This window comes from Lathyrus oleraceus, chromosome 5 (assembly GCF_024323335.1).
Source record: "Lathyrus oleraceus cultivar Zhongwan6 chromosome 5, CAAS_Psat_ZW6_1.0, whole genome shotgun sequence".
NCBI classification, from domain to species: Eukaryota; Viridiplantae; Streptophyta; class Magnoliopsida; order Fabales; family Fabaceae; genus Lathyrus; species Lathyrus oleraceus.
Genome location: NC_066583.1, coordinates 630549736 through 630564191, shown reverse-complemented (window position 1 = coordinate 630564191; position 14456 = coordinate 630549736). Strand labels below are relative to the sequence as shown.

At 38.9% G+C, this 14456-nt stretch overlaps 2 protein-coding genes across 2 annotated transcripts; both read left to right on the top strand.

Moving 5' to 3' along the window:
• The first annotated feature begins 1490 nt into the window (after nt 1-1490).
• Nucleotides 1491-11609, top strand: LOC127082557 (pumilio homolog 1). The gene is made up of 3 exons (XM_051022791.1): nt 1491-2081; nt 2487-2901; nt 11602-11609. The coding sequence occupies exons 1-3, from the start codon at nt 1497-1499 to the stop codon at nt 11607-11609; spliced, it is 1008 nt and encodes a 335-aa protein (XP_050878748.1). The 5' UTR covers nt 1491-1496.
• Nucleotides 11360-14006, top strand: LOC127082556 (pumilio homolog 1). Its single transcript, XM_051022790.1, has 5 exons — nt 11360-12377; nt 12465-12606; nt 12681-12788; nt 13488-13700; nt 13812-14006. Exons 1-5 carry the CDS (start codon nt 11641-11643, stop codon nt 14004-14006), a joined length of 1395 nt encoding a protein of 464 aa, XP_050878747.1. The 5' UTR covers nt 11360-11640.
• The last annotated feature ends 450 nt before the right edge of the window (nt 14007-14456 follow it).

Genomic DNA, 14456 nt, shown 5'->3' with positions numbered 1-14456 from the left:
TTAGTGAAAAAAAGAAAACAAAAGAAATTTGAGAGAGAGAGAGAGCGATATATATATATTTATATATTTATATATATATATATATATATATATATATATATATATATATATATATATATATATATATATATATATATAGAGAGAGAGAGAGAGAGAGAGAGAGAGAAATGAAATTACATTTTATGCATGATTTTGAAAGTGGGAAGGAACCTCTATTTAACTTGTCTGAGATGACTTCAAGGTATTTTTGAAAATATTTTCTTGAGAAAAATAAATATAAATTTATTTTGTGTGTGTGTGATTTAGTCATTCACTTTTACGAGAATTCCATTATGCTTAACAATGTTTTCACTCATACTAACGAGACATAGCTTTCTTATACTTCAAGACTTTGTGAGTGCTTTCTTTGTTGTAGACACTTGCTTAAGTTTACTTGAGATGAGACTTGAGTTATATTCTATTTTATTGTCATCATCAGATAGTCAACTCTATCAAATCTTAATATCCTATTTTGCATCTTTAACCGTTTAAGTGGTTTATGTTTGACTTGTCATTAAGAACTAGTTGTCATTATTAGACATTAGTTGTCATCATCAGGAGTTGTTGTCATCATTAAATGCGTGTGTTAATACCTTAGGATTGACATTAATTTTGTAAAATAAATAATGTAATCATCTCTGTTGTTTTAATATGTTGGGTTGAAGAAGTTCAACATCTGGACCAACATGTCATGTACAATGTCACGATATCATGCCTGTGACATCGTACATGTGTAGAAAACTGAATTAATTAATTCAGTATATATTTTGGGATTAGTGAGGATATTTGGTGAATATCCTAACTTCCATCACTACGCCAAAAAGGTTTTTTAACAGCGCATCTTAGACAGCGCTTTTAAAAGAAAGCGCTGTCTAAGGTTAAAATAAAAATAAAATACGGAAAATGTTCTAAAAAAATAATGAAAGCGCTGTCTAAGGGGGGGTCTTAGACAGCGCTTTTAGAAAGCGCTGTCTAAGACCCCCCCTTAGACAGCGCTTTTAGAAAGCGCTTTTAAATATAGACCTTAGTCAGCGCTTTTGAGAAAGCGCTGTTTAAAGTCTTTCAATTAAAAAAAAAATTAAAACCAAAAGCGCTGTCTAAGGTGGGGGTTTAGAAAGCGCTGTCTAAGGCATATCTTAGAAAGCGCTTTCCACAAAAGCGCTGTCTAAGGTCTAATTAAAATTAAATTTCAGACTTCTATTTTCGACCCATTAACTTAATCGAAACACCCATCTAACAAAAACACTTTTTTTCAGCTTAAGTTCTTAATTCTCTGCTGGGTCGTAAAAAAAATCGAACTTTGATTTTTAAAGGTGTTATTTTTATTTGGTTCTTCGTTCGAAGATTGTGTCTTTATTGAAGTTTAACGTGTTTTTTCATCTGGGTTGTGTTTTTTTTGTTGAGTGAAGTTTTTTTCTCGTGTTTATCTAATGGTAATTGATAATCACTAGAAGATAATGTCTGATGTTGCGATGAGATCGCTGATGAAGAAAGGTGATTACGGTGAAGATGTTGGTGTTCTGCGGCGGCAGCAACAAGAGGCAAATTACGGAGAAGATGTAGGTGTTTTGAGGCGGCGACAACAAGAGGAAAATGATAGAGAGAATGAAGTTTTAAGGCTGAGAAGCGGGTCTGCGCCGCCTACGGTGGATGGTTCTTCGACTGCGTTTAAGGGTTTGTATGGTGGTTCTCCGGTGAGTTATAGAGGTGAGAGAGGCTTTGGGAGTGAGGAGGAGCTTCGTGCTGATCCAGCTTACGCCAATTATTATTACATGAATGCGAATCTGAATCCGAGGTTTCCTCCGCCGTTAGTGTCGAAAGAAGATTGGCGGTTTTCGCAACGGCGGATGAATGGTGAAGGAAGGAGGTTGAATGGTGAAGGAGGTGAGAATGTGAATGGAGAAAGATCTATTTTTTCTATGCAGGCTGGCGGGGTTAATGGGAAGGTGGATGGTGCTGAATGGGGCGGCGACGATGGCTTGATTGGTTTGACGGCGCTAGGGCTTGGAAGTAGGCAGAGGAGCATTGCTGATATATTTCCGGTGAGGGATTATGCAATTTTTTAATACTATTTGTATTTGGATTTTTGTTGTTTTTGTTGTTATGTTGGTGTGAGATTGAGACCTTTTAGCTAAAGTTATTATTGGATTTGTCGCAAGGAGAATGCGTGACGTGAAACAGGTAGAGGTAGAGGAAGACCTTGAAAACTATAAGAAAAGTTATTATGAAAGTTCTCGAGATTAACAATGGAGTTTCGATTCTTTTTGTTTGAAATTTTTTGTCCGGATTGTTACTTTGTAACTGAAGAATGTTATTATATTTATATAATGATCATGAGCTAAAAGTTTTGATTGTTTGCTGAATTATATTCTAAAATATTGTTTATTGTATTGTCTTTCGGTTAAGTTTTGTTGTTTCTAACATTTTCTTCATGTTTTTCAAAGCAGGATGAAAAGAATGGTGCATCATCTGCCTCCAAGCACGCTCACCATCTGCCTGGCCGTAATGTGTTTGATGACATTGCTGAACTTACGGAAGCCCATTTTGCTCAGAGGCATCAAAGTTCGGATGATTTGCAATCTGGCGGAAATCACGTTGGTTCGGCATCTCACTCTTACGCTTCTGCTTTAGGATCCTCTTTGTCAAGGAGCAGCACCCCTGACGCCCAATTCATACCTAGAGTTTCTAGTCCTTCAATCCCGCCTATTGGGGAGGGTAGGTCCAATGCAACAGAGAAAAGAAGTTTCAATCGTCAAAACTCATATAATGCTGCCTCGTCTAATTTAAACGAGTCGGTGGATCTCGCATCTGCTTTGGCTGGCATGAATCTCTCTCAAAATGATGTAATAGGCGACGAGAAATGTAACACCCCGATAATAATATGGTAATTATTTAAATTAAGTTAATAATATATTTATTAATTTAATTAGATAATTGGATTATTATTATTATTATTTTGGAATTATTGAATTATTATTATTATTGGGATAATAAAATAAAGTGGAAAATATATAAGTGTGAAATAAAGAAAAAGAGCCCATTTGGTAAAGAAAAGGTTTTCACGTGAAACAGAGAAGCGATTGAGAAAGTGGAGAAAGGGCAAGAGGAAGAGCTAGAGAGCAAGGGTTGGAGAACGGAAAAGCTTGAAGCTCAAAGTTGCCGGATTAACTCAGGTAAGGGGGGTTTATCGTCGTTTAATGGGTATTATGGGTTAGCATGTAATGGGTAGTGATAAACCGTTGAATTGACCCTAATTGGGATTGTCGAATGCTGAAAATTGTGATGAATATGTTGTGTAAAAACCGAAATTTAACCTGTAATTGAGTGTGTTGTAATTCCCCTAACGTATAGCTTTTTACGGAATTGGAATCGGAGGTCCGGAAGTCCTCTAACGGCGGAAAATGCGGAGAATTCTGCATTCTGCTTTGTGTTAGCGCAGGAACTGCTGTTTTGTCTGCGTTAACCGGTTAACCCAGGGTGTTAACCGGTTAACACTGTTACGAATTGAGAATTAGTGCTGTTTGGCCTGCGTTAACCGGTTAACCCAGGGCGTTAACCGGTTAACACTGTTAAGTTTTGGGCAGTAAGCGTGTTTTGCCTGCGTTAACCGGTTAACCCAGGGCGTTAACCGGTTAACACTGTTGCAGAGTGGAAAAATTGTTAATTTAAATGTTGTGTGTCTAATTGGTGGTTGCCTATATCAGTGTGTGATATGGTAGGGATTATTTCCCGCTGTTTTGAGCAGTACAGGTATTAGTAGAGTGTGCTAATACTGTGTTTAATTATTTGACATGATATGATGTGTTGATACATGTGTTGATGATGTATGATGATATGCATAATGCTGTGAATATATATATATTATGCATGTAATTGTGAATGGACTGTTGTATGGCTTAGAGTGTGAGCATCTGTCCCTTGTGAATTGTTGTTGATGTTGCATTGCTAGATGATTAGCGTGCATAGCATAGCCTATGGGGCTGTAGCTAATTCCCATGGTGAGGAATTAGTGAGTGAATCATTGTGGATTTGTTGTTGATGTTTGCATGCTAGATGATTAGTGTGCATAGCATAGCCTTTGGGGCTGTAGCTAATTCCCATGGTGAGGAATTAGTGAGTGAGTCACTAGGTCTCAAATGAGTGGGACTAGTGAGCTTAGTAGCCGTATCTGGATTGATCGGTGAGCTTGAACTATATGTTCAAGAATAGTCGGTACCGCATGTGTGGAGTCTCATTGCATAAATTATGTATGGCGTATAATATGAATGGATGTATTCCAATATTATACGTGTGTGGTGTTGCTATCGAGTATGAATATGAGTTGTATTGGTGTTGAATATGATGTTTGAGTTGGTGTGCCGTTACTGAATGTACGAATACGATTAGGGTGATTAATGTGTTAAATTACTTAACATGACATTATATTCTATAATGCTTATTATATCGATTGAGGAACTCACCCTTACAACTATTTTTCAGGTAACGAGCAATGAGTTGAGTAAAAGCTAATACTTGGAGTCTAGTGTAGTCTCCCTAGTGGGTCATGCTCTGATAGATGTAACATCGGGAGGGAACATTTTAATTGTGTTGTTGATAATTGTTGAACCAGTTTACATGTAGTATGTTACATGTTTGAATGATCGATTTGATCTCTATCCGCTGCGTATTGTGCAATACTTTATGTTTTGAGTTAACTAATGAGCATGACTAAATATTTATGGCGAATAGTGTGAAATATTGTGTGACACCCTTGATTGCATATTACTCTGATTTATATATGTTGTTATTTTAATTAAATATTTGGGGTATTTTAGAAGGGTGTTACATTAGTGGTATCAGAGCATAGTCGGTCGAGTCGAGTCGTAATTATTCTGTTTCCCCTGTACGGGATAGGTGTTGTGTAACCCTATCAGTACTTATTGTTCGGCTTGTTGGGCTTTCAGAATAGAGATGGCTGGAAGAGGTAGAGACGATGCTGCGATTGCTGAGGCTCTGGGTATGCTAGCTGGAGTACTTGGAGGGAATCCGAATGTTGTGGGAATGGGAGCTGCTCGTCAATTGAGTGAGTTCCAGAAGAACAATCCTCCAATGTTCAAGGGAGCATACGATCCAGATGGCGCTCAGAAGTGGTTGAAGGAGATCGAGAGGATCTTCCGAGTAACTGAGTGTGCCGATAACCAGAAGGTCAGGTTCGGTACACATATGCTGTCAGAGGAAGCAGATGATTGGTGGGTTACTACCCGCACTGAGTTGGAATCTGCTGGAAATGCTGAGATCACTTGGGCTGTGTTCAGAGAGAGATTCCTGAGGAAGTACTTTCCAGAGGATGTAAGAGGAAAGAAAAAGATAGAGTTCTTGGAATTGAAGCAGGGCAATCGGTCGGTTACTGAGTATGCTGCTAAGTTCACAGAGCTGTCGAAGTATTATACTCCCTATAGTGAGGCTGCTAGAGAATTTTCGAAATGTGTGAAGTTTGAGAACGGGTTGCGTCCCGAGATCAAACAGGCTATTGGATATCAGCGGATCAGAGTGTTTTCTGACTTGGTTGACTGTTGCAGGATTTTTGAACAGGATTCCAAAGCCAGAGCAGAGAGCTATCAGCAAAGGGTTGATAGGAAAGGCAAGAATCAAAATGATCGTGGAAAACCGTATGCAGCTGGCAAAGGTTTTCAGAGACAGAGTGGGATGAAGAAGCCTAGTGGGGGAGACTCTAGTGCCCCTGCTAAGTGTTATAGATGTGGTCGGGCTGGACATCGTGTCCATGAGTGTACCAGTGCTGAGATGAAGTGTTTCAAGTGTGGCAAAGGTGGTCATTTGGCTGCAGAGTGCCGGTTGAAGACTGTAACTTGTTTCAACTGTGGAGAGGTGGGTCATATCAGTCCACAGTGTCCTAAGCCGAAGAAAGAGAATCAGTCAGGAGGCAAGGTCTTTGCCTTATCGGGTTCTGAGACTTCTGCAGATGATCGTTTGATCAGAGGTACGTGTTATATTAATGGCTTTCCTCTTGTAGCTATTATCGACACAGGTGCTACTCATTCCTTTATATCTTTGGATTGTGCTGTGAAACTTAAGTTAGAAATATCTGAGATGCATGGTAGTATGGTGATTGATACTCCTGCGAAGGGTTCAGTGACTACTACTTCAGTTTGTTTAAATTGTCCTTTGAGTATTTTTGGTAGAGACTTTGGGATGGACCTTGTGTGTCTTCCACTAGTGCAGATTGACGTTATCTTGGGTATGAACTGGTTGGTGTCTAACCGGGTTTCTATCAACTGTTTTGATAAGACTGTGATCTTTCCTGAGATTGAGGAAGGAGAGAGTTTGGTTCTATCAGCGAGGCAGGTGAATGAGGCAGTAGCAGATGGGGCAGAGTTGTTTATGCTGTTAGCGGCTTTGGAGGCTAAAGATAAACTGGCGATTTGTGATCTAGCAGTGGTGTGTGATTTTCCTGATGTGTTTCCAGAAGAAGTGAATGAATTACCGCCAGAGCGTGAAGTTGAGTTCTCGATTGATTTGGTACCTGGTACTAGACCGATATCGATGGCTCCGTACCGTATGTCTGCTGTTGAGTTAACTGAATTGAAGAGTCAGTTGGAAGATCTGTTGGATAAGAAATTTATTCGTCCGAGTGTGTCACCGTGGGGTGCACCAGTGTTGTTGGTTAAGAAGAAAGAAGGTACTATGAGGTTGTGTGTGGACTATAGGCAACTGAATAAAGTGACGATCAAGAATCGGTATCCTTTGCCGAGGATTGATGATTTGATGGATCAGTTGGTTGGTGCGAGTGTGTTCAGCAAGATAGATTTGAGATCTGGGTATCATCAGATACGTGTGAAAACTGAGGATATTCAGAAGACTGCTTTCAGGACAAGGTATGGACATTATGAGTATTCTGTAATGCCTTTTGGTGTGACTAATGCGCCTGGAGTATTCATGGAGTATATGAATAGGATTTTCCATCCGTACCTAGACCAGTTTGTTGTGGTGTTTATTGATGACATTTTGGTGTATTCGAAATCTGAAGAAGAGCATGCTGAGCATTTGAGAGTGGTTTTAGAAGTTCTCCGAGAAAAGAAGTTATTTGCTAAATTGTCTAAGTGTGAATTTTGGTTAGAGGAGGTTAGTTTTCTTGGTCATGTGATTTCAAGAGGTGGTGTTGCTGTTGATCCTTCTAAGATAGAAGCGGTGTCTAAGTGGGAAGCTCCGAAGTCTGTTGCTGAGATTCGCAGTTTCCTGGGATTGGCTGGTTACTATAGGAAATTCATTGAGGGATTTTCTAAGTTGGCGTTACCGTTGACGATGTTGACCAGAAAGGGGCAAGCGTTTGTTTGGGACTCAAAATGTGAAGAAGGTTTCCAAGAGTTAAAGAGAAGATTGACTACTGCTCCTATTCTGATATTACCGAGTCCGTCGGAACCATTTGAGGTTTACTGTGATGCTTCATTGTTGGGTTTGGGTGGTGTGTTGATGCAGAATAAGCAGGTTATAGCTTATGCTTCGAGACAACTGAGGGTTCATGAGAAGAACTATCCGACACACGATTTAGAGTTGGCAGCCGTGGTATTTGTTCTGAAGTTATGGAGGCATTACTTGTATGGGTCAAGATTTGAGGTTTTCAGTGACCATAAAAGTTTAAAGTATTTGTTTGATCAGAAAGAGCTGAATATGAGACAAAGGAGATGGTTAGAATTTCTGAAGGATTATGACTTTGATTTGAATTACCATCCGGGTAAAGCAAACGTAGTGGCTGATGCATTGAGTCGGAAATCATTGCATATGTCTATGTTAATGGTTAAAGAATTGGATTTAATTGAGCAATTTAGAGATTTGAGTTTGGTGTGTGAGAGTACTCACAATAGTGTTAAATTGGGAATGTTGAAGTTAACGAGTAATATTTTGGATGAGATTAGAGAGGGTCAGAAATTCGATATGCTTTTGGTTGATAAGTTGACTTTAGTGAATCAAGGTCAAGGTGGTGAATTCAGAGTTGATGAGAATGGTGTTTTGAAATTTGGTAATCGGGTGTGTATTCCGGACGTTACCGAACTTAAGAAGAGTATTCTTGAAGAAGGACATCGTAGTGGCCTGAGTATTCATCCTGGAGCTACGAAGATGTATCATGATTTGAAAAAGTTATTTTGGTGGCCGGGAATGAGGAAAGAAATTGCGAGTTTTGTTTATTCCTGTTTGACTTGCCAGAAGTCAAAGATTGAGCATCAGAAGCTGTCTGGGCTAATGCAACCGTTGGCTATTCCAGAGTGGAAGTGGGATAGTATCAGTATGGATTTTGTTTCTGGTTTACCGAGGACAATTAAGAATTTTGAAGCTATTTGGGTGATTGTTGACAGATTGACAAAGTCGACTCATTTCATTCCGATCAGAATGGATTATCCGTTAGAGAAATTAGCCGAGCTGTATATTGAGAAGATTGTAAGTTTGCATGGTATTCCGTCTAGTATTGTTTCGGACAGAGATCCTAGATTTACATCGAAGTTCTGGGAAGGTTTGCAGAGGGCTTTGGGAACTAAGCTGAGATTGAGTTCTGCATATCATCCGCAGACTGATGGTCAGACTGAGAGGACGATTCAGTCATTAGAGGATCTTTTGAGGGCTTGTGTTTTGGAAAAGGGAGGTGCTTGGGATTGTTATTTACCTTTGATTGAGTTTACCTACAACAATAGTTTTCATTCGAGCATTGGTATGGCACCGTTTGAAGCTTTGTATGGTAGGAGATGTCGGACACCGTTATGTTGGTATGAGTCCGGTGAGAGTGCTGTGGTTGGACCGGAGATTGTTCAACAGACTACAGAAAAGATTAAGATGATTCAGGAGAAGATGAGAATTGCTCAGAGTCGTCAGAAGAGTTATCATGATAAGAGGAGGAAGTCACTTGAGTTCCAAGAGGGAGATCATGTGTTTCTTCGTGTTACTCCGATAACTGGTGTTGGTCGAGCTTTGAAGTCGAAGAAGTTGACACCTCGATTTATTGGTCCTTATCAGATTTTGGAGAGGATAGGGGAGGTAGCCTATCGTGTCGCTTTACCGCCGTCGCTTGCGAATTTGCATGAGGTTTTTCATGTGTCTCAGTTGAGGAGGTACATTCATGATCCGTCGCATGTAGTCCAAGTAGATGATGTACAGGTGAGAGATAACCTGACTGTTGAAACATCACCTATGAGGATTGAGGATCGAGAGTTGAAGCAGTTGCGGGGTAAAGAGATTGCCTTGGTGAAGGTAGCTTGGGGAGGACCAGCAGGTGGCAATGTGACTTGGGAACTGGAGAGTAAGATGAAGGAGTCTTACCCAGAGTTGTTCGCTTGAGGTATGTTTTCGAGGACGAAAACTCTTTTAGTGGGGGAGAGTTGTAACACCCCGATAATAATATGGTAATTATTTAAATTAAGTTAATAATATATTTATTAATTTAATTAGATAATTGGATTATTATTATTATTATTTTGGAATTATTGAATTATTATTATTACTGGGATAATAAAATAAAGTGGAAAATATATAAGTGTGAAATAAAGAAAAAGAGCCCATTTGGTAAAGAAAAGGTTTTCACGTGAAACAGAGAAGCGATTGAGAAAGTGGAGAAAGGGCAAGAGGAAGAGCTAGAGAGCGGAAAAGCTTGAAGCTCAAAGTTGCCGGATTAACTCAGGTAAGGGGGGTTTATCGTCGTTTAATGGGTATTATGGGTTAGCATGTAATGGGTAGTGATAAACCGTTGAATTGACCCTAATTGGGATTGTCGAATGCTGAAAATTGTGATGAATATGTTGTGTAAAAACTGAAATTTAACCTGTAATTGAGTGTGTTGTAATTCCCCTAACGTATAGCTTTTTACGGAATTGGAATCGGAGGTCCGGAAGTCCTCTAACGGCGGAAAATGCGGAGAATTCTGCATTCTGCTTTGTGTTAGCGCAGGAACTGCTGTTTTGTCTGCGTTAACCGGTTAACCCAGGGTGTTAACCGGTTAACACTGTTACGAATTGAGAATTAGTGCTGTTTGGCCTGCGTTAACCGGTTAACCCAGGGCGTTAACCGGTTAACACTGTTAAGTTTTGGGCAGTAAGCGTGTTTTGCCTGCGTTAACCGGTTAACCCAGGGCGTTAACCGGTTAACACTGTTGCAGAGTGGAAAAATTGTTAATTTAAATGTTGTGTGTCTAATTGGTGGTTGCCTATATCAGTGTGTGATATGGTAGGGATTATTTCCCGCTGTTTTGAGCAGTACAGGTATTAGTAGAGTGTGCTAATACTGTGTTTAATTATTTGACATGATATGATGTGTTGATACATGTGTTGATGATGTATGATGATATGCATAATGCTGTGAATATATATATATTATGCATGTAATTGTGAATGGACTGTTGTATGGCTTAGAGTGTGAGCATCTGTCCCTTGTGAATTGTTGTTGATGTTGCATTGCTAGATGATTAGCGTGCATAGCATAGCCTATGGGGCTGTAGCTAATTCCCATGGTGAGGAATTAGTGAGTGAATCATTGTGGATTTGTTGTTGATGTTTGCATGCTAGATGATTAGTGTGCATAGCATAGCCTTTGGGGCTGTAGCTAATTCCCATGGTGAGGAATTAGTGAGTGAGTCACTAGGTCTCAAATGAGTGGGACTAGTGAGCTTAGTAGCCGTATCTGGATTGATCGGTGAGCTTGAACTATATGTTCAAGAATAGTCGGTACCGCATGTGTGGAGTCTCATTGCATAAATTATGTATGGCGTATAATATGAATGGATGTATTCCAATATTATACGTGTGTGGTGTTGCTATCGAGTATGAATATGAGTTGTATTGGTGTTGAATATGATGTTTGAGTTGGTGTGCCGTTACTGAATGTACGAATACGATTAGGGTGATTAATGTGTTAAATTACTTAACATGACATTATATTCTATAATGCTTATTATATCGATTGAGGAACTCACCCTTACAACTATTTTTCAGGTAACGAGCAATGAGTTGAGTAGAAGCTAATACTTGGAGTCTAGTGTAGTCTCCCTAGTGGGTCATGCTCTGATAGATGTAACATCGGGAGGGAACATTTTAATTGTGTTGTTGATAATTGTTGAACCAGTTTACATGTAGTATGTTACATGTTTGAATGATCGATTTGATCTCTATCCGCTGCGTATTGTGCAATACTTTATGTTTTGAGTTAACTAATGAGCATGACTAAATATTTATGGCGAATAGTGTGAAATATTGTGTGACACCCTTGATTGCATATTACTCTGATTTATATATGTTGTTATTTTAATTAAATATTTGGGGTATTTTAGAAGGGTGTTACAAGAAACGTTCCCCGTCGTCAAGGCTCAGTGAATCAGATTACACTCGTAATAATGCTAATCAGTACCAATACTTAAACAAGTCTGATTCGCTACCTTATCTTCGCCATTCTCCAAACAATCCCTATTTGAAAGCGAGTAAAAGCAGCGTCGGTTTTGGACTAGAGGTGAATGATTCTACGTATAATGCAAGAGGACCTTCTACACCAACTGTTACTGGAAGAGGTAATTCATTGCCTGCTCATTATCAGCATGTTGATGATACGCATTTCTCGCACGCCAACTATAACATGGGCGGGTTTGCTGTTAATCCTTCATCATCACCGATGATGGCAAGCCAGCTTGGGAATGGAAATTTGCCACATTTCTTTGAACATGCCGCACCACCGTCTGCATTAGGAATGAATGCCATGGACTCGAGGGGCTTGGGAAGAGGCGCAAATTTAGGACCTTTGTTGGCTGCATCGGAGTTACAGAATGCAAGCAGGTTGGGAAATCTCACTGCAGCTAGCCCTCATCAGCTTCCCATGTTTGATCCTTTGTATCTTCAATATCTGAGATCAAGCGAAGTTACTGCTGCACAGATTGGAGCTCTTAATGAATCTGCAAGAAATAACAACGTACCGGATTTACTTAGCCTCCAAAAAGCTTATATCGAGTCATTAATTGCTCAGCAAAAAGCACACTTTTCTTCCCCTTACTTAGGTAAGTCAACTAGCATGAACCATAATTCTTATGGAAATCCATCGTATGGTCTCGGCATGTCGTATCCCGGAAATCCTCTTGCAGGTTCTTCCTTCCCAAACTCCATGTATGGACAAGGTAGTCCTATGAGCCAAGGTGAGCGAAATGCGCGTTTGTCTGGGATGAGGAATGTGGCTGGCGGTGGTTTAACGGGAGCTTGGCATTCGGACGCTGTTAGTAATTTGGACGATAACTTTCCACCTTCCTTGCTCGATGAATTCAAAAGCAACAAGACCAAATGTTTCGAACTTTCAGAAATTTCTGGTCATGTTGTTGAGTTCAGGTGCTTAATGTTGGTCATAATACTATGTTTCTCTTCTCGACTTTGAACATTTTATCTTACTCTTTTTTTCTTTATATTCTTTTACAGTGCCGATCAGTATGGAAGCCGTTTTATCCAACAGAAACTTGAGACTGCTTCGGTTGACGAGAAAACCATGGTTTTCCATGAAATAATGCCGAATGCACTAACACTAATGACCGATGTCTTCGGTAATTATGTGATTCAAAAGGTAGTTCTGCTCTTTTGACTTTAAAACTTCCATACTTGCTCTATGTGTGCCAACGTATTCTGATTCATGTTTAGTTTTTCGAGCATGGATCATCAGAACAAATCAGAGAACTGGCTGACCAACTTACTGGTCATGTGCTGACACTAAGTCTTCAAATGTATGGCTGTCGCGTTATCCAAAAGGTCTGTCTTGTCATCAATTTATCTTCCTTATGATTTTTACCACAATATATCTTACTGTATACCCTATTATTTACGATTTACAATATTCTATAATTGTGTTGCACTTTTGGTAGGAATAACAATACTTGTTACAATCTTAACTCTATTGGTGGGATCTTGATCTTGACAACAATGTTTAGATTTATTAATTATTAATTTTTAGTATTAATGATGACAGTGTGCTTTTTGAGCATTTATTTGTATTGTAAATCATCTGTAATTTGCTACCTTTGGTATCTTGGTCTTTCTGTGATCTGCCAAAAAGTTTAGGTTTGGTGATCCATGTTACTAAGGTTAATTAATATGATTCGTCGCATCATCCCAATATTCCGCAAACTGTTACTAGAATGTTTCTCTCTTGTGAATGAGACAATTCACTTTAATGAGTTGTTGAAATAAAGACCAAGTACTTCCTTTTTGTCTTATTGGGTACGAGTCGCCAGGTATTTTATTTTATTTTGGAGCAAACCGATTCGTTTATTTTATTTTTTTCTTCTCATTTTGACATGGTTCCTAAAGTGTTCGACATCTGAAGTATTAAAGTGAAAAAAAAATTTGGGTGGTTTCATTTGATTATGTTATTGTTCATTTTGTGTGAGATTCTGATATTTTGATCCATTATATTTACAGTTATTAATCTCTTTTTTCTGCATTGGCTAGGCTATTGAAGTGGTTCATTTAGATCAACAGACAAAAATGGTTACGGAGCTGGACGGTCAAATTATGCGCTGCGTGCGTGATCAGAACGGAAACCATGTCATCCAGAAGTGTATTGAATGTGTGCCTGAAGGAGAGATTCGGTTCATAGTTTCAACGTTTTATGACCAAGTTGTGACGCTGTCAACTCATCCATATGGCTGTCGTGTTATACAGGTCACACAAATAAATATTTTTTGCTTTTATTCGCGTGAACCACATTTGTTGAATATGTAATAACTGGCAAGAGATTATGATTTTCTAAACTAGTTTTGTTTTGATAAGCAGAGAGTCTTGGAGTACTGCCATGATCCTAAAACTCAACAGATTATGATGGATGAGATTTTGCAGTGTGTTTGCATGCTAGCACAGGATCAATACGGGAACTATGTTGTACATGTTTGTTGCATCTTAATTGGTATTGTAAAATCGTTCGAGTTTATGAAGCACTTAAATCCTACGAAGCACAAACACGAACACTAGCTCGATGTTTGTTCATAAATTTGTGTAATTAATGTGTACATTTGTAGTATATGTTATGACTTGTAAATGTGTACATAAATTTGTATATATTTTGATACATTTAAGGCAAAATTGGTTTGAATTGGTATATATATATATTTGTTAGCCAAAAATTGGTAGAAAAAAGGCCAAAATGGCATATATAAAATGTGATAATTGTCTGTCAAAATCTGGTTGAAAACAGGTAGAAATTCTGGTTTATAAACCTGGAAAAAATGTGGTTTAAAACAAAAGCTTCAAAAAATTTCGTATACCTTAGACAGCGTTTTTGTAAAAAGCGCTGTCTAAGGGGGGGATTAGAAAGCGCTTTAGGCAAAAGCGTTGTCTAAGGGGGGGGCTTAGACAGCGCTTTTTGAAAAGCGCTGTCTAAGGTATACCTAAAAAAATTAAAATAGGAGGGTCTTAGAAAAC

Excerpts from the sequence above, each read along its gene's own strand:
- LOC127082557 (XM_051022791.1), top strand. The coding sequence starts at position 1,497 with ATGTCTGATGTTGCGATGAGATCGCTGATGAAGAAAGGTGATTACGGT. Across the intron at positions 2,082-2,486 it reads GCATTGCTGATATATTTCCG|GATGAAAAGAATGGTGCATC; the intron begins GTGAGGGATTAT and ends TTTTCAAAGCAG.
- LOC127082556 (XM_051022790.1), top strand. The coding sequence starts at position 11,641 with ATGGGCGGGTTTGCTGTTAATCCTTCATCATCACCGATGATGGCAAGC. Across the intron at positions 12,378-12,464 it reads GGTCATGTTGTTGAGTTCAG|TGCCGATCAGTATGGAAGCC; the intron begins GTGCTTAATGTT and ends ATTCTTTTACAG. Across the intron at positions 12,607-12,680 it reads GTAATTATGTGATTCAAAAG|TTTTTCGAGCATGGATCATC; the intron begins GTAGTTCTGCTC and ends ATTCATGTTTAG.